The sequence below is a fragment of the Amia ocellicauda genome, chromosome 1, assembly GCF_036373705.1.
Source record: "Amia ocellicauda isolate fAmiCal2 chromosome 1, fAmiCal2.hap1, whole genome shotgun sequence".
Classification (NCBI taxonomy): Eukaryota; Metazoa; Chordata; class Actinopteri; order Amiiformes; family Amiidae; genus Amia; species Amia ocellicauda.
Genome location: NC_089850.1, coordinates 36,563,557 through 36,590,404, shown reverse-complemented (window position 1 = coordinate 36,590,404; position 26,848 = coordinate 36,563,557). Strand labels below are relative to the sequence as shown.

The window sequence follows — 26,848 nt, the reverse complement described above, 5'->3', positions numbered from 1 at the left end:
CACTTGATTGACGGTGTTCTGACCTTGGCTGTGTCAGTCTGTCCTGCAGGCAGCTTCTCCAGGTCAGGCCAGTGTTGCCGGATACGGTCCAGCATCTCCTGGTAGCTCACCATCTTTTTGAAGTTCCATTTGTTGCCTAGAAAACACCAAACCAGTCCAAGGTTTCTCACTACCTAGACCAAACCTGTCAATTTTCATAACTTGTAGCACAGTTATTCTGTATGCAAAGAGCCTTTTTAATCACTCTGACATCCAGACATCTCTGCACCTGTGGCTTATTAGCATCAAGTCTAAGCAAATACATCTAAAAAGACTTGCATAACCTTAATTTATACAGCGTGGCTTAGAGAAAGATTAGCATAAACTTACAAAGTATTATCACTGAAAACTCCCTAGCATCTCATTCTGGAGAATATTTTCAGAATTTCAACTTTTTTTTTTTATTACTTAGTAATTTTGGAAAGTTGACAAATGAGATCCAAGTCTATCAGGAATTCTACTTTCTCTCTTCATAGAACTGACATTATTGAGTAACGAGATTTAAGATCTAACCTAGGCAGATCTTCCTTTTGATTTTTCCCACCTCAATTAAGTGCTTATAGGGATCTGAAATCTTTCTTTTCATAGAATTCCAATTCATTTCAGGGACACATTAAGGGATGAAAAAATTCCAGCTGTATAGTTTTAAAGAGACATTTGTTCAATAGACTCTCTCAAGTGTTGCTTTAATAATTTAGGCTTTTACACAGCATAAGCAATTGAAACCGCATGGACTGTGCACAGTACAGTGAACAATAAGCACATCTCTAATAGATCGGCGGTGAAGGCTGCAGTTTAACAGCGAGATGCCATCCTGCAGTTTAGGAACAGAAACAGTGAAGTAACGGAGGGTTGGGGATTGAAGGATGTGCTAGAAGTTAGATGTGCTAGAGAGTTCAATTGGGTGAGTTAAGGTGGAAAGAGGTTGTGGAAGTCAGGCTAATAATCAAGACCCAGTATTGGCCATGGGGGTCTGAGGTCACTTACCGTCAAAGGGCATGTACTCGATGAAGCGCACCTCCAGCGGCTTCTTCTCTGTCAGCGCGACAAAGTCCAGCAGCTCATCCTCGTTGAGCCCACGCATTACCACGCAGTTCACCTGTGGACACAGGGCAGTCAGAGGCAACTCACTCGCTTGTACAGCCAATGACGCGAGTCTCATGTTGAGTGAAGGGAAGTCAATATGGCGTATTCCGGCAGGAGAGATGGAGGCAGAAACAGCTGGTGCCATGACGGCTTCCCCTCCCCTCTCCACATGCATGCGGCAAAGATTAAGTGGCGCTCGCGTCACCCCACTGATCCTGAACTTAGCCTTGCCAGTCACTGCATCCGCCTGGCTAAATAATGCTGAATGTTTACAAGTTGAGCAGACATCTACCTACTTACCATTTGTACCTTAAAATGTGACTTTTACTTAAAAAAGGAAAGTAGGATGAACACGACTAATTTTCCATAAAGGTTCATATAGTCCGTTACTTTTATTATTATTATTAGTTAGTTCTCAGCAGACTTACAGGTGTCACAAAATATACACATTTCCCACATGTGTATAACTATGTTACATACAGTTAGGACACAAATGTCATCATTTTGGCTCTGTACGCCACCACAATGGATTTGAAAGGAAACAATCAAGATGTGTTTTAAATGATGACAACTGTGTCACTGTCCAAATATTTATGGACCTTACAGCATACCAAGACATCACTCAAACCACTGACACCAATGTGCATCTTACCTTCACGGGGTTGTAGCCCAGCTCAAGAGCTTTGTCAATTCCTTCCATCACTTTGTGGAACCCTGATGGGAAAATTCCAATTTTAGAACCCAGTGACATTCCCTAAGGAGACTTAAAACTGAAGGCAGCTGTTCTTAGCTAAAAAAAAAAAAAAAAAAACAACAACAAAACACTAACAAACATCTTTACACAGAAATAAATCAATATTATTATTTTTTATATATAATTTCAGCACATTGTTGACCAGTGAGTGTTCCTTCCACTTGGACCACATTCTCTGCCCTGATTAAGCTGAAAGGCTCTTGTGCACTTAGTCCATTAGCAGTGCCACGCTAGTCAGATCAATCTTAAAAGGTTCAGGTGCAGTCAACCTCATGCATGACAGGAAACAAAAAATGCCAAGTGACAATTTCCCTTTTTCCAAGTTCAAAACACATTGGTTTATGAAAGCTTCCTCTTAAAGAGTTACTTGAAAAGAAATGGTTTGTTAAAACAGTTGTATTTAACATTCAATATTCCATCATCTGAATTTATATAGAGAATAAATAAAAATAAGAAGAATAAAAAAAAGTCTGTTACTGAGGACCTGTGACCTGAACACTGAGCTGGAAGTCATACCCAGCCCGCTCACATTCACACTGATACCCATCTCACACACTAGCAGGTGCAACAGTATGGGATCATTAGAATTTCTTAGTTTGCAGCAACTGAGAAATCACACACCTGGGGAGTTCAGAGGTCAGAGTTCAAAATACTCCTCCATATTTACACTGTTGCCCCCACTCCCCCACGGTTGCAATCTTTGCTGCGACTCTAGGAGGGTTTAGTACACAGAGGGATGTGCTTGCATTCGTATGTTAGCTCTCCCTTACAGCTCTGGAAACTGCAGATTTAAAATTAAAAAAGGCACAGCAGCTTTGCATCTCTCTTTGATTCGCTCCGAGCTTCAATCACTCTGAGACAAGAGCGCTCCTACAGCACCCTCTCGACTATCTGAAGTTATTCGCAAAGACCCGTATGTCATAACCATGGAGGTTCCAGATAAAGCATCCGATTCTTTAATTATTAACTTGAAGCTCCAGGGCTTCTTGCAACCAAATGTATGATCTTGATAATGTCAGGTTGTTGACTACTTTCATGTCTTAAAAAAATAAATAAATAAAAAATAGTAGTAGTTTTCTGGGGTTTTATCCAAGATTTAGAAGTTGAAGCTCTAATTGGTGTGAGTGAGAGCATTTTAGAGACTGAATAATAAGCCACAATACATAATCTTTTTTTTATGGTAAGATCTATTTTTAACCCTCTATATGTTATCCACAAATAAACTTTTTTGCACATATATTGAAGAATAAACATAGATCTTGGAATAAAATTGTAAATTCCAAAGAGATGGTGGATTATATAGATTAGACTAAAATATACTTGAAATGCATCATATATTTGAAGAATACAAGGTTAGTAATACAAGGATAATACATTTCTACCATATATTCTAAATATAGGATCGTTCCATATCAGGGACTCTGTTTGTCCACTGTCTCGTCTCTGAGAGTGCCCCACCTTTCCGCCTCACAATGAACTCAAACTTGGCGGGCACCAGAGAGTCCAGGCTGACGTTCAGCAGCCCCAGTCCTGCCTCCTTCAGGCTGGGCAGCAGCCGTGCCAGGTTCATGCCATTGGTCGTCACAGCAATGGTCTTCAGGCCTTCCAGTTTGCGTAGCTCAGCTGCAGGAAGAGAGAGGCAGAGACGCTTAGAGATTGGGAGAGACTGTGAGAAAAAGTTGACGAGAGGGTGAGAGAGAATGGATCAGATTAACAACCAGAGAATGAAGGTGAGGGGGAGAGGGAGAAGTTGAGAAAGAGATGGGGCCTTGAGAGTCTGGAACACTACTAACAAACCCCAATATACACTCACCTAAAGGATTATTAGGAACACCTGTTCAATTTCTCATTAATGCAATTATCTAACCAACCAATCACATGGCAGTTGCTTCAATGCATTTAGGGGTGTGGTCCTGGTCAAGACAATCTCCTGAACTCCAAACTGAATGTCTGAATGGGAAAGAAATGTGATTTAAGCCATTTTGAGCGTGGCATGGTTGTTGGTGCCAGACGGGCCGGTCTGAGTATCTCACAATCTGCTCAGTTACTGGGATTTTCACGCACAACCATTTCTAGGGTTTACAAAGAATGGTGTCAAAAGGGAAAAACATCCAGTATGCGGCAGTCCTGTGGGCGAAAATGCCTTGTTGATGCTAGAGGTCAGAGGAGAATGGGCCGACTGATTCAAGCTGATAGAAGAGCAACTTTGACTGAAATAACCACTCGTTACAACCGAGGTATGCAGCAAAGCATTTGTGAAGCCACAACACGTACAACCTTGAGGCGGATGGGCTACAACAGCAGAAGACCCCACCGGGTACCACTCATCTCCACTACAAATAGGAAAAAGAGGCTACAATTTGCACAAGCTCACCAAAATTGGACAGTTGAAGACTGGAAAAATGTTGCCTGGTCTGCTGAGTCTCGATTTCTGTTGAGACATTCAGATGGTAGAGTCAGAATTTGGCGTAAACAGAATGAGAACATGGATCCATCATGCCTTGTTACCACTGTGCAGGCTGGTGGTGGTGGTGTAATGGTGTGGGGGATGTTTTCTTGGCACACTTTAGGCCCCTTAGTGCCAATTGGGCATCGTTTAAATGCCACGGCCTACCTGAGCATTGTTTCTGACCATGTCCATCCCTTTATGACCACCATGTACCCATCCTCTGATGGCTACTTCCAGCAGGATAATGCACCATGTCACAAAGGTCGAATCATTTCAAATTGGTTTCTTGAACATGACAATGAGTTCACTGTACTAAACTGGCCCCCACAGTCACCAGATCTCAACCCAATAGAGCATCTTTGGGATGTGGTGGAACGGGAGCTTCGTGCCCTGGATGTGCATCCCACAAATCTCCATCAACTGCAAGATGCTATCCTATCAATATGGGCCAACATTTCTAAAGAATGCTTTCAGCACCTTGTTGAATCAATGCCACGTAGAATTAAGGCAGTTCTGAAGGCGAAAGGGGGTCAAACACAGTATTAGTATGGTGTTCCTAATAATCCTTTAGGTGAGTGTAGATTATAACTAAGGAAATCTTCAGTCCTCATAGCAGACAACTAATTGAAATAACCATGCAAGAGAATGCATTTACCCCACAGCCAACTGTTCAAGGGATAAGCAAAAACAAGAAAACACTTGTCTAACATTAATCTACAGATAACAGACAAACAATTAAATTGGCATTCCTTGTCACATGTGAAAATGCCTTTGGTCAGGAGGTATCAGTTACAGGACAGTAATGAATTGTAATACCGTGACAAACAGCTGAAGTCAGGTAGCACAAAGTTTCATCCTAAACATTACACCACAGAGAGATGCCTGTGTGACCAGAGTGATGGTGAAGGGTTAGTCAAAAGGACAGGCATCGCCAAGGCAGCCAAACACAGCTAGCTGAGCACCATGGGACTTACCAAGAAACACACAAAAACTCAACACAACCCATACTAAAGACATTTTCTGAGTGTAAATGATTGATGAGTCCCAATTACAGTATCTTCTCTCATGGCTCATCCAGCAGCTGCACACGTTCAGCTTTTTAACAGCTCTCCCACTGCCCCTCACCAATTTATTTCCCTATTTCGGTCTCCCTTTCTTCCTGACCTGCATCTTAAACTTTTTCCCCCAAGAACAAGCTCTGTGATAAAGGGATCTAAAGCCCCCTTGCTCAAGGGGGTTAGGAGAAAGTTGAATGTATCAATTAAAAAACTCTTATTCAAATTAAATACAGGGCAAGGAAAGAATGAAACCTACAAGAGGTTCAGGAGGGAGCTGGATGTTTCAGTCATGCATTCTTTACTGCTATGTGTCTGTCAGAACTTCATGCTCCATCTCCCTTCTGGTCCCCTCATGTGATTTATGGTTTTCAACTCTGTAATATTTCTGGTGGCTGGCACTTTCTCTGTTAATGGGCCCGCTGAGCTGTAACAGCCAAATAGATGAGATTGAGTGTTTCTCTTGGGGAAATAAACTAAGGTTCTTCATTCAAAACTACTATGGATATAAAAAACAAAAACAAAAAAGTTTGCTATCAGCCAAAAACAAATCAAAAAAGAAAACAAAAGACAGAATTTATTAAACTCTAGAGAGATCACAGCTGCATCTACTTCTCAGTTACTCTATAAATACTTTTTTCTTTTTAGAGTAAAATGTTATATTAACACCAATATGCTCTTTTAATTAAATCCCACGTTTCAAGCCAAAACAATCCTTGCATGCATATATTTTTTTTTCTGTCAACACAATATGTCCTGACACTGGTGACCTTGGCTGGAACACAGACTGCCAATTCTGACTAACACAGGTGCGATACAATCTGCAGGGAGAGGATGTGAACTTCAGTGCAGACCGCAGACCACACGCATGGAGCAATGCAGCGAAACTGAACATGATGCAGCTCGTACCGACATCCTGAGCTTGTATCATTCCCAATCAAAAAACATCTAATCTTGACATGACTTAGATTCAGATTAAACTTGCATCTAGTGAGTTTTTCCTCAGCCAAATTAAATGCAGGTTTACAATGCAAATATAAGAGGGGTTATTTATTTATCTGTAGGTTCTTATAACAAAAAAGCAGTATTCTTAAAAGCAGTTCGAGTTGCTATTATAAAGAGCACCCTTTCCTGCGATTCAAGATTCTACACGGTGAATGGTCCATTTTCTCTCGTACAGAAGTCTAGCTGTGCACAGGTCACTGCCACAGCATCCTGAGAGCATAGGAGATAGGATTGCAGCTCTTATCTCTCCTCACACACAGCCGTCTCCATTCCTGTTGCGAGAGGAAACGCAGTGAACACACATCACCCGGGGGGACTGATTTGAACGAGGGAGGTTCAAGTTTTACTCTAGAAAAATTCTAATTTTTGCTGCTTTCCCAAATCAAAGCATGTATAAAAGCTTTTGAAGTGCATTTATAGTATGTAAGTTCAGGTTTCCTGTTAAATCTCTTTAATGAGAGTACCATATGAATTGCCCTGAATATCCCTGATCATCAGCCCTCGTCTTCTAGGCCATCTACTAATTTTATACGTCATTCTACTAAGTCTTCAATTTAATTACTACTATCCTAATTTCAAACTTGAATCCCTTTCAGTTTTTCCTTTTTCTTCACTTAATATTTTTGTAACAGTACAAGGAGACTGAATGCTTAAGTTGCCAGACAGTAGAACTGGCCGTCAGATGTAAATAAGACAAACCAGGACTTTCAGGTAACAGTAGTGTAAGGTACAGACTAAACCCACCTGAGACAGTAATGGTTTTATACTAGTTGTATTAAATCTGAAGAAAATGTATGCTGAAATGATTGTTAGTCTAAGTTTTAATTTGCTTTTCTCCACTTCTGTCAGAGCTACTGCAAAACAAGCTGAGCTGCCTTCTTAGTGATCAGACTGCCACTCAGGGTACAATACATCCCCCATGAGCAGCCAGATGAATACAGAACCCATTAATTACATTTTGTCAGAGTCCAGAGATTTTGTTAATGAAATCTTGTCCAATCCTACCCCATGCTATTTGAAATGCAAGTGAAAGTTTCTTATATATATATATATATATATATATATATATATATATATATATTTTTTTTTTTTTTTTAATTATTATTATTATTTTATTTTTTTTTTAAATAGGCCAAAATGGAAGTCACAAAGCATTTGATTAAAAAAATATAAAATAATTGAAACCTATGGAGATTGACTGCTTTTGCTCTTGTTGGCATGCATTCTAATTAGTTGTGGTTATGCTCCTAAAACAGAGGTGAGCAAAAGGACCTCAGGCCAACACCTTGAGTACTAACACACAGCTGCATTTCACCTTAGTGAAGCACATAGGTATCTAAAGTAAATATAGGTAGTGCACTGCAATTAAACAAAAAGTGAAGCATACAGTTTTAACATAATTTCATAGGAACATGGCAGGAACGGTGGCAATCCATTATTTCTGTGGTGCTAGAATTAAACAGAATTTAAAAATCCTTAACAAAAGCCTTTGAGCTTGGTACCCAGAGACATTCTCCCATTTTAACTTAAAATGTTTACAAAAATAAAAATACCCGAGTTAGAAGAGACGCGACAACAGCTGCCACATGGTAATAAAACTGATCATGATGGATCCAGTGGACACAAATGGCCTATATCCACACAGGCAGTTTATAATGAAACTGAAAATAAGTGGACAGTCTCAAAAAGTAAATTACTATCAAAGGAAAACTACTCAATATACTATATCAGCAGGCAACATGTAATGGATTAGAACAGTCTGTCTGATCCATGGCGAGGTAGAGGTAACACACACATTGGAAGGGGTGGCAGGACACCTGATTACAGTCACTTATAAAGTAGCAGAAACTAGTCAACTACTGATACCAGCTAGAGGGCTAATGAAAATGTACAGTCTACCCATTTTATGAATGGATCGTGTCTTCAGTCTGCCACACACTCTGGGAAAAGGTGACACCTGCTAATGCACTATAATCAAAATATGAACAAAATACATTCATATCAATAATAAAAAATGTAGGGGGGGGGTTTAGGCAGTACCATGAAGCATTGTGGGCTCTGTAAAACAACCACATAATTAGATTAAAGTAATAATGCCTCAGTGCGACAACTAGGTTGACATCAACAAATGTGGGAGGACTGAGAGCAGTCTTCTCCTTGGTTTCTATAAGAGCAGTGGCCAACTTTTCTTCGCTAAAGCTTGCTTTTTCCTTTAAACTCTGCTATCCCCTACCTACTTCACTGCCACTCAGACAGAGTTTAATAGCAAATGATTACTGAATGAGATAACTTAATCACATTGGTTTTGGACAGACTCAGTGAATCAGCATCCACGCCATCCTTAGTCCTCCACTACAGCCCTGTCTAAAGCATTCTCCAGAAGGCACGCACAAAAATAAAAGCAACACACAGTATACTTCCACTCTGCCTTCACAAAATCCAAGTAAATTCCTAAATTAATAAGCGAGGTTCATTTATTTTTTATGATTGTTCATGCAGTCCTACACAAGGCTTTTCATCAGTTTAAAACAAAAGTGCAATTCTCCAGTTTATATAACGGTTACATGCAAGCCAAGAATGAAAGCGAAGTTTACGTACTTTGTTGCAGTAAAAAAAAATAGCGAACGTTAACGTTTGAGTTTATGCAGTGATATTTTTGTGTAACGAGTCAACGACATCAGTGCTAATGCAACTAGACAGCTAACTTTTGTAGTATGGTAACAAATAATATATAACAGATTACTCGCCGTATGAGTTTTTTTAACGTTTTACATGATGGTAGCTAGGAGCTAGCGAACGTTAGGAGGTTTAGCAATGGTAATGCAGCGAACATTTTGTCAGGGGGATTATACTGTACAGTATAATCGTAAATCTAAAAAAACTACTGACTTCTAAATCTTTTGTAATCATTTTTGTATTACTTCAATGTTAATTTGGATTCAAATGTTTTTTTCTGACTTTATGTGAACGAAAAGACACACATTCGCCCGTTTTCCAATGGAAATAGTTACATTTCAAAATATCACTGTCCTGGTCACAAAAGCAAAGTTTGTGGGGAATAATAGCCATTTTCTATACTTTTGAGGCATAAGCAATTAGGAAATAACACTTACTACCCAGGAACAAAAATTGTGTTACATAGTGTAATCGGTATCGGCCCTGAAAAAAACATATTGGTCGATCCCTACTAGAAACCTCTGCAGAATTCATTTGAGAACTAATTTCTCTGTCATGCAGCTTGAAAAAAGAAAAACAAAACAGAGCACAAGGCTTAAGCACATGAGAGAAAGGTGGCACACCGAGGCAGAGGAATCTGCTACCAGCTATTACAAGTTCAGCATGATGTTACTTTTCAAAACATATCTATATTGTTAAGTGGCACAATTAATTAAAGTTGTTTATGTGTTTGGCTTTTGGGGATTTTAAGACTGCATTCATCCTTTCCCTTTTGTTCATTAGCTCAAGTTTGCAAGCCTCCTGCAGATAATGCAGCACAATTGCTCAAGTCTTTTCATCTCCATTCCGGCTCTGATTACTAAACTGTGCAGGGAATATTAAAGACACTTCACAAAGCACACAGCTGTACGGCATTCTGTGGAAAAGGTTGGCAATATGTCCTTGTTTTGTGCTTGGTTTTCACAGGCAATACAACTGATCTGCAAGTGGGACAAAGCTAGTGTTATCAAATGAAATTCACAAGAGGGCAGCAAAATATATATCTGGCTCGACATGCATACAACTCTGGATACACTAAAGCAAAGGCTCAGAGCTTTAGACTTCTTTAGGGTACGTCTAAATGCCTAGTGGACCAAGCTTATTGTGCCACGGTCATAAAGCCTGGTGGACGGTATATGGAGGCAGCCCTGCTGTACTCAGAAGGAAAGAAAGGAAGCAAAAACAGACTGATGGAAAAGCAAGAAAAGCACAAAAATCCAATTCTGTCATAGTCCTGAAACTTAACACTACTTATTAATTAGAGTGGTGTGTAGAGACTTAGATGGCACAACTCCATCTAACTGAAAATGTAAAAGAAAAAAGCACATGGTCACGGCTCCTGCAGAAGTCAAACAACACAGAAACTTGTAAAACGTCAGTCAGATCACAGCCCATGCTATTGAAATACAGAGACACACATAGAGGGAGGCTAAAAAGCAGGGAATTCTGAAGTCAAGGTAACAATCTCGTCCTGCCCTCCCCACCCTCCTCACAGATGATGTGGACAACATCGGGCCGGATGAGAGGCTCCCCCCCGGTGAGACGGATCTTGTCGACGCCTTGCTGCACGAACAGCCCCGCCAGCGTCAGGACCTCAGCTGTGGACAGCAGTTGAGAGCGCGGGGTCAGAGCCACCCCTTCCTCCGGCATGCAGTACTGACCTGCCAAGACATACAGACTTGGTTACTGCACAGCGACTGCAAGACACTCACACACACCATTTCTGTACAGTTTTACACACAAACACACACTGGGTTGATAAGAACAGACAGTAACATACCTAGACACTGTTACTACACACAGACAAGGTTATTGCACACAAACTCAAAGGCATTGTTACTGCAGATCATTTAACACACACATATACACATACAGACAGAAAATGTTGCTGCTGACCAGTATCGGTACACAATGACACTGTTACTGCACATACTTCATTTCTAGTCTCAGTGTTTTAAGTTAAAAGTAAAAGACAGAAATACCTAGAAATGAACACTTGTTGCTGGCTAATATATACATATATAAGTGGTTGTACAGGTTTGGCACTGGAAAACACTGCATTACAGCAAGGTATCCTCACTGTTGAACTACCTCAAGGCCGAGCGCAGTCCATCATGTACTGACTGCCGGTGCACAGAACAGGCTAGTCCTACACTCTCTGACTGCTAATGTACACCCTTGCTTCTCTACCCCATCCCTCTAAGCCAAAAAACAATCCCTGTCTGCACACATGGTGTATGATGGAATGGAGCCATGGGCTGAGACTCCCGGGATCCTCAGAACAATTCTGGAGACTTTTCATCCATGAAAGAACCAGCCCTGCACCTTAGAAACTAAATCACTAGGTGTCCTTCTCCCCACCCCTTTTATATCATCTGGTTATGCGCTCTTGGCACAGTACAATCACAAAGAAGTTTAACTGCACTCCTCAATTCCTATTCTTATCCCATCCCCCTCGCCTGCTCCCTCCCACCCAGGTTTACTCCTAAGCTAATGTCCCACGGTCCCCAATGGATACGCACAGCGCAGGTTGCACTTCTCGGTCAGGGAGATGCGCAGGTAGCTGTGCTGCCGGCCAAAGCCATCAGTCAAGAAGGCTGAGAAGGGCAGGGGGTCTTCCATCAGCATCCTCCTCCGGCCAGCAGGTGGTACCAGCTCCTGGAGAGTGACAAGAGAGGGGAAAGTCAGAAAATCGTTCCACTGATTGTTTCATGAGATGGTTCCCTTTAGTCACTGGTGGATTGTGCGAGAGTTGGGCGCACTGTGTGGGAGCTGGTCCTACCACACCAAACTGTTGTTTCAGAAGTGGACAATTCCACTTGTTTTGATGGTGCACACTTATAGATCAGTCTGTATTTTCTGTATTATTTAGCATGAAGAAAAAAACAAAAACAAAACTGTACCAAGGACCTCAATTGCTGCCCTGCTCGGGACTCTCGGGAGCTACAGTGCTTTCAGCTCTCGGTCTGACTCCCTCAAGACAGCTACCATGTTAGTTTTAATTGTATTACCATGTACATGAGCTGAGCCAGCAAGACACCACGCTGAATTTACATTACATCCATTACAGAAATACACTTTGCGACGTGGGATTTAAAAGCTTTTTTCGAGTTTGTAGACACAAGGTTTAGCACAGTCTATGTATTTTATAGATCATATCAGAAGTTTTAAATGCGACTATCTGTGACTTACATCTTAATTTCAATAACTTTATTATTATTAAGAATGCACAAACAAATACTCCAGGATCTGTCCACTTAACTGTTAACAAACCTTAACTTTGTAACTTCTTAGCTTGTTATTTTCTGTGCCAAAGAAGGTTAGCAAAAGCAAATGATAGCAAGGGAAGGTTTTAGGCAGGAGCACAGCATTTTGGTGACAACTTAAGGGTAACAGTCACATGTGAACACATACTGCTGAAGAGTTTTTAAACTGACAAATGAAGATTTAATTTGTGTTCTCTTCACCATTTACTGTGGAAGATCTCCAAAGTACACAGTTACAGAACAGCAACTTGCACAAGAACATTATTTGGAAACAAAGCCATTTAACCTACGTACTGCCGGGAAGGAGCGTTTCCACTGAACAAGCAATTAACGTCATTGAGGGGAAATGCCAAATTAAACCAAAGGGCAAGAAAAGCCATGCAAGCCAATCAGAAAAGATTGACATGTTTCCCAAGATTCCCACAAACAGAGGCCAAGCTTCATCATTTTCAGACCTAGTGTTTCTAATTACTTTTTACCATCTCTGTCAGCCAAAGCAGTACAAATAGAGGCTAATGACCAAAACATCTACCACTGCTAACTTAGTGCCATTGTTTTAATGTTTTTTAATCACTATTGATCAGTTGGTTTATGGTTATTGCTCTGCATTGAAACTTATTTTAAATTAATGTTATTAACAACACAAATCATTGCGAGTTAAACTGAAATTCTATGGTTATCACTTATTGCTTCTACCAGCCTCATGCTCTAGAGAATGTGACCTTGCTCTTACTATACCATACCATGCGATGTTCTTAACCGAAATAGAAGTAAACATGGTCTAGACTGTAACATCGCTGTAGCCTAAACAAGCTTACAAAATAATAGACACGATAAAGAAAAACACACAAATCCACTTATAAGGTTAAAACACACACACAGTAAATTTGATTTAGCTCATATGACTTTTATATAACCTGAAGGAAAGGGAATTGCTTTCCATGTAAGCTTAGTGTTGGGAAATATCCAGAAATACTTGATCTGACGATTATCCAAGTGCTCTGATCTTCTTTCAATTTAGTTTTTTCTTTATTTTTTTTGACGGTCCACAGCTTGCTCATTACAGGACCTAAGTTACAGGTTGTTAAGTCCCCATCAGTGTTTATTTTGAGTAAGCATCCAGGTGCTGCCCCCGAGATGCTCCACACAGAAACAACAGCACCTTTCATTAGAACAAAGTTTACAAATGAGAGGAGACCATTCGACACATCGTACTCATTTGGTGTCCATTAATAACTAAGTGATCCAAGGATCCTATCCAGTCTATTTTTATAATGTTCCAACATTTTAAGCTTCTACCACATTGCTGGGTAGTTTGTTCCAGATTGTGACAACTCTCCGTTTGAAGAAGTGTCTCCCGTTTACCATCATGAATGCCTTGAAGCCCAATTTCCATTTGTGTCCCCGGGTCCGTGTATCCCTGCTGATCTGGAAAAGCTCCTCTGGTTTGATGTGGTTGATGCCTTTCATGATTTTGAAGACTTGAATCAAGTCCCCACGTAGTCTCCTCTGTTCCAGGGTGAAAAGGTTCAGTTCCTCAGTCTCTCAGTAGGACATTCCCTTCAGACCTGGAATAAGTCTGGTTGCTCTCCTCTGAACTGCCTCTAGAGCAGCGATATCTTTCTTGAAGTGTGGAGCCCAGAACTGTACACAGTATCCAGATGAGCTCTAACTAGTGCATTGTACAGTCTGAACATCACTGCCCTTGTTTTAAGTTCTACACTTTTGACAATATACCCTAACGTTTGACGCTTCTCCACATTGTTTGGATGGAGAAAGTGAGGAGTCCACATAGACTCCTAGGTCTTTCTCATGCATTACTTCATCTAGTTCTATTCCTCCCATGTAGTGTAATTATAGTGGACATTTTTGTTACCTGCGTGTAATGCCTTGCACTAGTCCATATTGAATTTCATCTGCCAGGTGTCGGCCCACAACTGAATATTATCTAAGTCCCTTTGAATAACCTGTGCTGCTGAGATTGTATCTGCTGAGCCACCTATTTTAGTATCATCTACAAATCTGAGAAGTTTGCTAACAATCCCAAAGTCCAGATCATTAATATAGATTAGAAACAGCAAAGGCCCTAGTACTAATCCCTGTGGAACTCCACTAACAACCTCACTCCAGTTAGAAGCAACTCCTCTAATCGACACCCTCTGTTTCCTACACATCAACCAGTTCATAATCCATCTACTTACATTACCCTGAATGCCTACAGCTTCCAATTTGAGGATCAGTCTTTGGTGTGGAACCTTATCAAAAGCTTTTTGAAAATCTTAGTATATCATATCATATGCTTTCACATGATCTACAGCTGCAGTTGCATGTTAAAAAAAATTCTAATAAATTAGTAAGACATGATCTGCCTCGTCTAAACACATGTTGACTATCTCCAAGAATATGGTTTTCATTAAGATGCTCCTCTATTTTCTGTCTAATAATTTTTTCCAACATTTTACAGGTGATGCAGGTGAGACTGATTGGTCTGTAATTTCCTGGCTCAGTTTTGTCCCCTTTCTTGTGGATTGGTATGACATTTGCTGTCTTCCAGTCAGTTGACACATCCCCTGTTCTAAGTGTCATTTGGAATATTTGAGTTAGCGGCCTCTAAATAATTTCCCTTATTTATTTAAGTACTGTTGGAAAGATCCCATCTGGCCCAGGTGATTTGTTTGTTTTTAATTCTGCTAGTCCCTTTAGTACCTCCTCCTAATTTATCCTGATCTCTCTTAGGGTTTGACTGGACTGATTGTAAACCTGTGGCATGTTATCTGTTTATTCTTTTGTAAAAACCTCTGTGAAATACTCATTTAGAACATTTGCCACATGTTGTTCGTTTTCCAAAATACTTCAATTTTTACCCTTTATCTGTTTCACTTTCTCCTTTATTGACCGCTTGCTGTTGTAATATTGAAAAAAGCTCTTTGCATTAGTTTTAGCTCCAAGAGCTATGATTCTTTCCATTTTCTTCTTTGCTTTCCTGATCCCTTTCTTAAGATGTCTTTGCAGTTCAACATATTCTTTGTATTTTGTTTAGTCTCTATCCCTTTTGTATGCGCTATACAACATTTTCTTTCTCTTGATATTTTTTTGCATACTCCTATTAAACCATTTTGGACAATGTTTTTTGGTCCTCAATTTCTCCTGAGCCTCAAGTAGTATATTCATAAAATATAACCATCCATTTTCAACTGAATCTGTATCCACTGTGCTCCAGTCTACCTCTTCTAAGTGCTGCCTCATACCTTCAAGGTTTGCATTTCTAAAATTGTAGATCATTGTTTTAGACTTGGTCCTTGTTTTTTGAAAGAATGCATCAAAGCTAACCATATTGTGACCACAGTTTGCCATTGGTTCTCTAACTAGTGTCCCTCTGACTCTGTCTTGGTAATTTGAAAAGATCAAGTCAATGCATGTGCTCTCCCTGGTTGGTTCCCTGACAAATTGAGTTAGAAAGCAATCATTTACCATCTCAACCATTCCTATCTAATGGTTCCTATTATCTATCTAATTTGAGTTCTTCTGCCTTAATGTCATTTCTAACATATAATGCATATAATACGAGCATTTTCCCTTTGTTTTCATTCCTTACAGGAACATCTCCCATTGTCAGTGCTCCATGGTCCCCTGGTCCCCAGTTTAAAAGATTATCAATTACTCTGCACATACGCTCTCCCAATGCATTAGCCCCTCTTCTGTTTAGATGTAGACTGTCCGGTTTGTACAAGTCCCATCTATGCCAGAAGAAAGACCAATGCTTCATAAATCTAAAACCCTCTTCCCTACACCAAGATTTCACGTGTTAAACTTTCTAATCTCTGCCTGTCTCCCTTTCGGCACGTGGTACCAGAAGTATTTCATAGAAAACTACCATGGAGGATCTGCTATTCAGTTTCTTTCCTAACTCCTTAAATGTGTCTTGTAGAACCTCTGCCCTGCCTTTTGATAAATGCCTGGTTCAACTTTAAGTCTCAAATGAAGATCAAGAGAGCATGGCGACCATGAAACACAGCCGGTGTCTCTTCCTGTCCTAAAAAGCATGCAACTCCTGTTTCTCCATTGTTGCACTGCACAGAGCTGAGAGAAATGCCACGCAGGTTGACACGGCATGGAGTCCTGTAATGAAGCATGAACACACACACTTTCCTGCTAAATGCAAGCTGAGAGTAAGGATCAAGGTTCTTCTTTTATTTTAAAAATGTGTTACCTAACCCCGTGTGCAGCCTGGGAGTACTGATGCTGTTCTTAATATTCAGATTTCGCAGTAATTTGATTGGCTCAAATGCCTTTCTGAGCAGATTCTGTTATTTAATTAAACTCTGGAGACAACCGTTTCCTCCTGCTCTCCCCACCCCAGTTGAAAGAGCTTCTCTCTACACAGTATTATCAAAATTTAGCTTTGCTTTCCTAATCTTTACTTTAGTTTTACCCCAATATACAAGCCTTATAAGAGTGCAGGCTGCTGCAGGATCCCTGAATTATCTAGGTTGTTGCAATGCAGAAATGAGAAGGGGAAGAGACTGAGCCGTTGCTTGACAGGCCCTCCCCACCAGGCCTCAGAGAGCTGACGGATGCTAATAAGGTTCCCTCACAATCACATTTTGAGAAGTCACTTCAGAGTTTGCTGTAACACTGGAGTTACTGAGAATGGCACATGATAATCGAAGACAGGGATTCTCAGCTCCACTCCTGGGGCTCCTCAAACACTAAATCTTTTGATCCGACCGGCACAGACTAGTTTGTTTTGCACTCAATGCTGCTTTTGCAATGCATGCATAAACCACTGACAAACCCTTGTTTATATTCAAATGTGGGATTTGGGGAGAAACTCTGATCTACACCTTTAAATAAACCATCACTGGTTTTGAAATAAAAAATAAAAACAGAAGCAATCTTGGCCTATCCCGGCTTGAAACTAGGCCATCTTTGTATCCTAGGGTACGCACCTGTAAGTGACCCGACGACTGGGAACAATGAAACACCTGGGGCTGGTTGCAGACTTTGTCTTAGTATGATAGTACAGAAGTCACATTTACGATAGACACCGAGTTAAAACCATTGCATAAAACAGTCTTTCCTTAGACTGGTCTTACTTAGTCAATGTGTGCAGTCTATAAAAGATGGGTAGAGATGATAGAAGAATATGCTAATTTAGTAAAAGGAAAGATCTGCCTGGGACCTCCCTAAAACTTAAACGCAGCACAGTTTATTATTATTATTTATATCTTGGCTTATATTATTATTATTTATATCTTATCTAGGGCGACTTACAGGATACAAGAGCAAAACAAAAGTGATCAAATACAGTACAAAATTACAATCAGGCATAATACAAATTACTGGTTCGAAATTACAGAAGTGCAGGTAAAACAGGCAGGCAGGCTTTTTGAAACATTTGGGCAGGGGTTTCGATGTTTTGGGATTGCCGGTGGGCAGGAGAGCGGAGTGTGTGAGAGCCAGTGGGAGGCCATAATCTCAGGTGAGCAGTTTCAATGGAAAGACAGATCAATTACCCTGAGGGTGAGGAGTTAGCTTTTCAGGATTCATCTCAGTTAGTCTTAATTCTTATGCAACTGGCTAACTTGCATTAAAACTAGTCTATCAGATTAAGACTAGTCTGATGGTTTAGACTAGTCTAATATAGTTTTATGCAACCAGCCCCTGCTGCTGTACTAACCTTAAGGGGTTACGGGGAGTGAAACATGTTTTTACACATAGGTCTCTGCTATTGCCAGCTCTGTGACAATAAAAATTAAACAGTATTCAGATCAAATACGGGAGGGGCGAACTTCCTGCAAAGGGGAATTGGGGGTTTTGGGTTTGAATATCCTTGATGTAATGTTTCCTCACTAATCAGGTCCCTCCCCACATCCCCAGTTTCTCAGAAGTATACAAATCCACAGCACTGGGCACCAGTCTTGTGGCATAGCCAATAAGTCTTTCTTGGGGTCTGTGTAGCTTACAAGCTCATAGGCATGTCTACTCTTGTAGCTGCAATTCAAAATGTGAAGTCTGAATGCATGCATTACACAAAGACAACTGAATTTCGTGTAAGGAAAGTGGATAGTAGTCCAATAGGGAGAAATCAGATTTCTACGTCGGCAACAGAAATTACAGATTTACAGACACACAAAATTGCACTGAATCTGTTTTCCCCCCAACACTGTGAGAGGCTTTTGAATCTGAAATAAATAGGACATGGTTACTAAGGCATCAACCCGCTACCTAAAAACCTCCAATATGTATTTCTGTGGATTGATGGAAAACACCTTTAATCTTTTGCTTGAGTGTATTTCTTCTCTTTGGAGTAGCATGTATTTATTTATGGACCAGCTGTGCAGAGAGCAGAAAGAAGGAAGCTGAAAAAAATACTGAAAGGCCACACAAACAGATCTATAATAATGTGTGCCTACAAACAGATAGCTCTCAACACAACATACTGCATCAAGTGTCAATCAAGTCTTATTTTACAAAGTGCCTTGTTCATGGTGAGCTGTAATAAATAATCTACAGGAAGCTTGTAAATTAACATGCAAGTAATGTTACAAAAAATGCATTATTACTTAGCTTCTGACAGCCTCAAAGATGTATTGACAAAGGGAAGGGAGAAAAAGCTTTTAGTTATAATGATCCAAGTTTTTGGAACAGACTGCAAACTTCTCATTAGAGATCCAGACCCAATGGTTCAGAGTCCGGACTAAAAACTCACTAAAAACTAGATCAGGGGCGTCGCTAATACAACTAAAGTATCCAAGAATGAAGAAGTAACTCCACAAAACACTGTTAGCACCCCCCCCGCCCCCGCCCCCGCCCCCGCCCCCGCCCCCAAGTCAGCACCGCTGCCCCACCCCCACTCTTACACTGGAAAAAAACACCATCAGCAGCCCCCCCAATCCTGGACACCTTTTCGAAGCACCCCTAAAACTTGAAGTCTAGAAATGCCCCTGCTTTAGATTAACCCCAGATCTTATGTGGTCTTTTTTAAGTACCACTTCTCATATTTATGTTTTTTTTTTATTCTGTTGTTAATGAATTAATCTGTAATGTATGTTTGTTGAGTAATCTCTTATTTCCCATTACACAAGCAGAGTTACTTATTTCCAGCAAGACCAGCATCTCATTATTTTGGTGAACCATTGTATTCGCTTCTTTGTAAAAGTTGCTAATTTGTAAGTGTCGATGTCTTATAAATTGTTCTTGTTGTTCTCAAACATGTTTTTGTTATTTGGGTACAAGGCGAATTGTGAAGCCTTCGATACAGTGCTCAGTGAAAGGGACTTCAGAAATAAATAATCTTAACAGAGAGATATTAGAAAAGACAGAGGCAGCTCTGTGAACACACTGGAGCTGAGAAAGGGGGAGAGGGAGGTTCACAGAGACACAGAGAACACATGATCTCCCTTACAGCACACCGTGTATTTATATGCAGTAAGAAGTATTGAGTTCTACAATGAGAATGCAGTGCAGCTACAGTAATGTTGTCTAAATATAACCCTTGACCCATGTCTTACGAGAAATCTAGAGTTGGAATTTGGATGAGGCCAGCGATTGTGATTCAGCTGATCAAATAAATAATCAGGGCCAAAACTGTGAAGGGCTTAACAGATGGGAAGAACAGTATTTAGAGGATTATAAAACTGACTGGTAACTGATGTAGACCAGCCAGGCATGAAATAACACTTTCTACCACCAGTTACAGTTCTGGCTGCCTTGTTGTATATAATATGGACCCAGGTAATATCCTGTCGGAGCTACATTCATCTCACTTGAGACCAACTCTGTTCTTCTTGTACAAATCACTTTGCAATAAAGAAAGCAAGCTTCGGCGATTAAGTTAAAGATACAGCTGAGCTAGCCACAGAAAAGGCAGACGGTTACTTTAACAGAATAAACATGAGTGGTATCAGAGGCATGCTAACAAGTAAATATTAACTTACAGAAACCTGTATACACCATAAGGCAAACTGTACTGGACAGATGAACTCACAGGAGACCATGATAACATAAAAGGTCAAGTGTTGCATTAACTTTTAGGAGGCTTTTGTGCATCATAAAGTTATATAAGCTGATATACTCTAACAAACAGGATGACACTGGAACATCATTCATGGTGTTGGTATGAGTATTGTACGCTTTCTCCAACAGCTCAGTAGATTCATGTTCAATTACAGTTAGAGTGAAATCTAGGCTGCATTCCACCTGCAATTTATTACTAAATAAACATGTTGAGTTATGTACAGGATTGTACAGGATTTACTGGGATAAAGAGGGAACTAATTAGGACACAATGAATAGCATAACATTAGAAGATTAGAATGCTTTGATTAGAATTCAGATCGGCCGTGCCTGGTCAATATTCTGGGATGCAGCACCTGACCTACATTATGGAAGTTTAAATGCTGACTGAAGTCTCCTCCCTATTAAATCAAACGAGAGCACGTATAAATCCGTCCTATACATCAATCACATCATCTCGAAAAGCTTTCACATCTGGTAACGCACACCAGAAACATTTGAAAGTGAAACACACGGAAACATTATCTGGGACGGATGCGAGTACATGAAAATGATCTGGATAGTCCTGTTATGAAAGCTGTGCCACAAAAATGTTACATCATTGCAATGTTTAGCGGGGACTGTTTAACGCTTCAAACAGCTGCTTATTGTGCCTCTGTGCAGACTATTTGCAACTGCTCTTAAAAGGGTCTGGAAAGTGCATGATCACTGAAGAGCCATGTCAGGTGTGGCTCAGCAGAGCTTTCTAGCTGTGAAATATTTACACATCCTGTCAGATGAAGACACAGAGGTAATCCCCCCTTCTGCATAATATCCACGAATTACGATCTGGTGCTGCCCAAACTAAGTAAATCAAGTCTCAAAACACATACAAATGAACATGCACGGTTAATGCATGCGGGTGGCATGTGAACAGTAGTAATCCGACGCTTACATGGACTCAGTCAGTCTTAACTTTTGTTAAATGACAGCTACCCAATGTATCAACTTTGGCAAGCCTTTACATGGCAACAGCCAAACGTCAGTATCTCAAAGAGCCACCGTGTGCTATAAAAACAGCAATATTTAGCTAATAACATCTGTATGAAGGAAAGACTCAAAAACTAAACACACCTAACGGTTCACCACTTGCAAAGCACCCCAGCGTTTTACATTCAATTGAGGAAAATAGCCTATACATATTTACACCGATGAGCATTGCTGCATGTTTGAAATGAATATACAAACTGCTTATGTTCACTAGGTATAATCATAACACACTGTGCATTACATTAGGCTTATATTTCAGACTGGATCTTCTGATCATATTACGCCAGATAGCTTTTACACCTCTACGATAGGTCGCTTTCGTGTAGTGCAGATTTCCGCGGTTCTGCACAGACCTGCACTGCTCCGCCAATGGGATCGCTGCGATTCTGCAGATGTGCGCAGAACTGCGGAAATCTGCGCAACAAGAACACGACCACAAATGCCAAACAAACAGCGCATTTTCCAGGGTGCCCGTGAGAACTTACTGTAGCCGCTCTGTGCATTGAAGCTTTCCTACCTGTTCATTTTTTGCTGCGACACTAGTAGTAGCAGTAGAAGTAGCAGCAGCTCTTGGGTCCGGCACCAACATGTCCATGTTCTTCTCTTCTCGGGTCGCACCCGAATACGAACTCCGCATCTGAGCTGGGGAACAACAGCGGGCAAACTGTTTCGAAAGCCCCGGTGACAGTGACAGCGCCCGGGCCCCCATGTGCGCCTGTCCGGTCAGGAGAAAGCGGCAGCACTTGCCTCCGTGCATTGCCATCGCTCTCCGTGCGGGTTTAAGACTCCTGGCAGAGAGAAAGCCGTACATTGAAAGTGCGAAAAGTGCCCGAGTCCTCCTGCTCCGCGCAGCGCCGCCAACGCATGCTGGAGGCACATGCGCCAGTCAGAGCGGGGGACGGGAGGGACTGGCAGTCACGGCAGCCAATCAGAGAGGGGGCTTGAGAGAGTGACAGTCATGGCAGCCAATAATTTCCATTCGCTGTTGGGGGGGGGGGATATCGCGCTGCTTCCTGGGTAATGTATTTTCCAAATCCCTATTTCCAGTGACAGCAGTGGGAGGGTCTGCTGTAGACTGTGCAGAAGTTGCACATTTCAGTCAGTTTCTCGGCTTGTAGTGGGAGAAGTGAATTGAGCGACTTTATTTCTCATTATAACACTGCGCCATGAGTACATTGAATAAGCTTTACTTATTGTGAATACTTAAATGGAAGATGCATATATGTACATGTATAATGTAGTATAAAGATATTACACATATATGACATTTTAAATATAAATGATTAATTCATTAGTGTGAGTAGGACATTTATGAATCCACATGTTAGATTACACATTTACTTTATAACTAATAAGACTCTAATGACACCAAACTACAGTTTGCAGTGTTTCCCATGGTACACCACAGTGACCACACTATTGTATTATTTATTTCATAGCAGACACTACATAAAGGAAGTATCTCTATATGTTTTGTTCTTGTCCTTGTTGTTGTTTTACTGTGTTATCTTCCTTATACAAAGGCCTTCAGCTCCTACAAACCAGAAATAGATCCACCTTTTGCGTAGTGTCATAATTTCAGCGATTTAAATATATTTTTGTCTTATCTATAATTAATCTGCACCTGAGAACATAGTCTTGTTTTCTTGTAAGATCTGACGATTTACAGCAGATGCCTTTACTGTAAAATACAATTAATTGCAAGTAATTGCAGAAATTCAATCATGTTAGCAAAATGTATTAAAAATGTATTCATTTGTTTATTTTATTAAAAAGTCACTCCAGTTTGTACATTGACTTGGGTCGTTATTTTAGAAAAGTTACTGGTTACATCAGCTCTTTCCCTTCATCACACCCTGTGGACCGCAGCATAGTTGTGGCATTTTAAATTGGAGCATCACCCGAAGAATACTGATTTACAATCACGCCTCCCTAAATAACTTTACGGCTGTGAATGATTAACATGTTCAGAGTAACAAGGTCACGCACATGTGCAGTTTATGTGTTCTGTGAGCTGGCTGGGCGGGGCTCTGATTACCCATGTGTGGCCGGCATGGTCCTGTCACAGTCTGTACTGGGCTGCACATTGACTCCATGCCCTTTGGCACGGGCCAGTCTGCTTGAAGTGAGTGTGACACCTCCATGCTGGCTGTACCTTTCGTGTCACATAAGTCTTCCTTTTCAAAGTGCGAGTGCCAAAAAGAGCAACAAATCATCTCCACTAAAAGACCTGTGATGCCAGGGGTTTGAACACTCTTTCAAATCAGATGGAGATTTGTCATTGTAACAGAATCATCTTACACACTATGAGCCCAGTCTCACTTGCATGCATGTAAATGTGGGATGTAGAATTTCCTGATCCATCATAATAGAATGGTGTGTTCCTCATATAACATATACCTTTACCCCATACATGAACACCCTGTCCTGGCTCACAGTGCCTACAGTTCATGTTAATCATGTCAAATTAAACAAACTATTGCTTCCATTATGTAGCACGCGATAATGATAAAGGCTGCTGCCCCTACAGAGTAAACCAGGCTGGTGTTTGACAATCAAACCTTTTCCTGACACTGCAGACAAGCCTCCACTACAGCTAATCTCTCAGCCCAACACGTGAGCTGCTCTTTCTGTATAAACCGATGGTTGAATTGGTCAATGAATAGATACATTGACTAACTGATGTTAAATGCATAAGCTTCTCATATTTTGAATTTTAACAATGTCTGACTACTTTATTGGAATCACATGGTAGGACAGTATCCTTACGGCCTACAATTAGATGTTTTCGTAGTTCCATTTCCTATATTGTTGTCAATTTCAGCTAAGCTTCAGTTTTTTTTTCATTGTTTCTTTCTTTCTCTCTATCTTTAAGTTGCTTCTGGAGGCCAGTAGTATCTGTGCCCACTGCAATCATTGCAGTTGTCCACAGCCTTATTAAAAATGCACCGCTGTCAGGATGATGGAGGTACAGAGATTGTTTTAAGTCTGTGACAATGCAGAATACAGAGATGTGCAGGTGATCTGTGTTAAAAAAAAGTCTGTACAAGAATATAAATTAGTAGAGCTCTCTCTTTAAAATAAAGGGAACAATAAACAGACTACTTGTAAACAGCATATTCAATGTATTTGAAATAAAGGAGCTATCTGACAAACAATACATGCAGTTAGGTCACTCCTCAGTTGTTCTTCTTCAGCAGCTAGAGCCATCACATTTTGACAACTTTGCTATCAAAACCTTATTCTGACAGGTTTCTGCTTCAGTGCTATTTCTATTGTACATTTTCTGTAGACAAAAATGATAACTATTTAAGTTGCATCACTAGCAAGAAATAGGTCTCAACAGGACAAAATAAAGTTGGGTGTTTTAGATTTAGTCGTATTGGTTCAGAGTGTAATTCAACCCTGACTTTAAAACAGAAGCTCTAGGGGCAATATTCCAGTTTGGCAGCCACTAACTCCTGCATTCATCTGTGTGAAACAAAAAGAAATTGCTCTTTAAGAGACTTTTCCGTTCAGTAGCAGAGATCGGGATGTGTTTTCCATGTATTGTGTGTCAGAGGTCCGCAGTCTGCGATCTGAAGTTCCAGAGTCCAGGGAAGACTGAGGGCAGGAGAACTCACATTGTCAACAGAAATTATTTCTTGGACTGACAGACATGTCAAACCCATCAAATAACTACAGCAAGAAAGGCAAAAAGAACTGCACTGCCAAGTCAAAGTCAGATGTCACTGTGAAACTCCTCGGCCACCCCTGTGAGTTCAGCCTGCAACAGTGAGTAAAGTTCAGAACATCAAATTCTTTTTTTGGTTGCCAGCACAAAAAAAAGGACTTTGTAACACTTCAAAAAGTAGTGAAGAAGGGTATCATACTTGCCAGTAAGGGTACAAGAAACAGATAGCAAGATAGCCCCTCCCTGTTTATTGCCTCTGATCCTTTAACTCTGAAAATTTGGTCAAGGAAAGAAAATACATTGATTCTTCATCATTGTCTGTATTTTTTTTATATTTAGCATCAGTATTGCTTTCATAACCCTTGATCAAGGAAGACGTGAGTGTGTGTTTTGTGGGTGTGAGAGAGTGAGGCCTACCCAATGAAATTAAATCCACCAAGACAACAATCTGAGGGCAAAACATGCCAGAAAATGTCTAGTTTTCCAATTAAAGCATTTTGGGAATGTTGAGCTGAACATGCATAACTTTTCAGAGATGTCTTTTTCTTAAAAAAGAAAAAAAAAAGAAAACAATACCTCCAGTTTCAGCTTTGAATGGATTTATACTCTTTTTGCCGCTGCACAGCATCTCTCCTACCTTTGTTCTATGGGACAATTCCTCTCACTGAATCGTCTGGTCTGTCAAGTTCTGCTTGAATTTTGAAAATTACTAATAATAATCTCCATACAAAGGCAAACTGACAGATGAGATTAGCACGCAAGCTGATCCTTTTTTATTATTATTAACAGCAACAGTACAACAATAGTGAAACTGGTAAATCTGTTTAAACCAAAAACAATGCATCCCTTTAGTGTAACCCTTAATTAACCATTTATGTGCTGTTTATTTCACAAGCAATTCAATGGCAAATATTAGGCAGTCGCCTGGGTTGCCAGAATTCGGTGTCAAAACGGAACTACATAATAGAACTTTAAAATAGAATTGTCTCAGAATGTCAGCAAAACCCTGAGCTGCACTATAGCGTGCATGTCATACAGACTACACAGTAATAGCCTGATTAACATGTGACAGCTTTAGTCACGGTGTGCAGGATGGAGCTGCTGAACGTGACAAACAGAACTGTCATGACTAGTCATTTGCATTCAACCAGAAAATGCATACATTATTTATTGTTGCATGTATTTATTTATTGAAGCACTTTACAAAAACATTCAGATTCTAACAGCCAGTCTTCTTACAGTGACAATGCAATAACTGTACAAAATGAAACCAATAAAAATGCAATAAAATAGGATCGGAGAATGATACAATATTTAGTGACTCGATGAGATCCTTCAGCCAGTTAGATGTTGTATTAAAAACCACTTTGCTTTAGCTTCAGCTGTTATGGCTGGTAGGGTTTGCCCTGGCGGTTGATTTCTTAAGTTCATTGTTCAACAGAGCATTAGAATATCACCAATACATTGCAGTTAAATGCAGCAAAACACAAATAGTTTCTGTTCGGGTTTATTTTTGAGTTGATCATGACAAGGGACACACATTGCCCTCAGGGAGCTGTGAAATGCAATGTAAACTCCAGGTGTTTTTGGAGACGGAGGCAGGCATTGAGAAACGAGGGAGTACATGACAAACTTGGGCTAGAACTGGCTTTAGGCTTGCAAATTCAAAAGTCACCTAAGAATGTCATTGAGACTGCAGAACTCCATCGGTGGGACTTTCACTTTCAGCTTTTTTTTGTTTTTTCAGTTTTATTGTTT

At 40.4% G+C, this 26,848-nt stretch overlaps 1 protein-coding gene across 2 annotated transcripts in view; it reads right to left on the bottom strand.

The window, feature by feature from the left end:
* mocs1 (molybdenum cofactor synthesis 1) overlaps positions 1–22,284 on the bottom strand; it is a 33,479-nt gene extending 11,195 nt beyond the window's left edge. For both annotated transcript variants that reach the window (XM_066703313.1, XM_066703323.1), the window contains exons 1-7: positions 21,935–22,284; positions 11,626–11,761; positions 10,597–10,764; positions 3,338–3,502; positions 1,778–1,839; positions 1,027–1,138; positions 24–136 (exon numbers count right to left, since the gene is read on the bottom strand). In XM_066703313.1, the coding sequence (XP_066559410.1) occupies positions 24–136; positions 1,027–1,138; positions 1,778–1,839; positions 3,338–3,502; positions 10,597–10,764; positions 11,626–11,761; positions 21,935–22,228 (1,050 nt within the window). In that variant the 5' untranslated portion in view covers positions 22,229–22,284. The remainder of the gene's footprint in view (positions 1–23; positions 137–1,026; positions 1,139–1,777; positions 1,840–3,337; positions 3,503–10,596; positions 10,765–11,625; positions 11,762–21,934) is intronic.
* Positions 22,285–26,848: the final 4,564 nt, after the last annotated feature.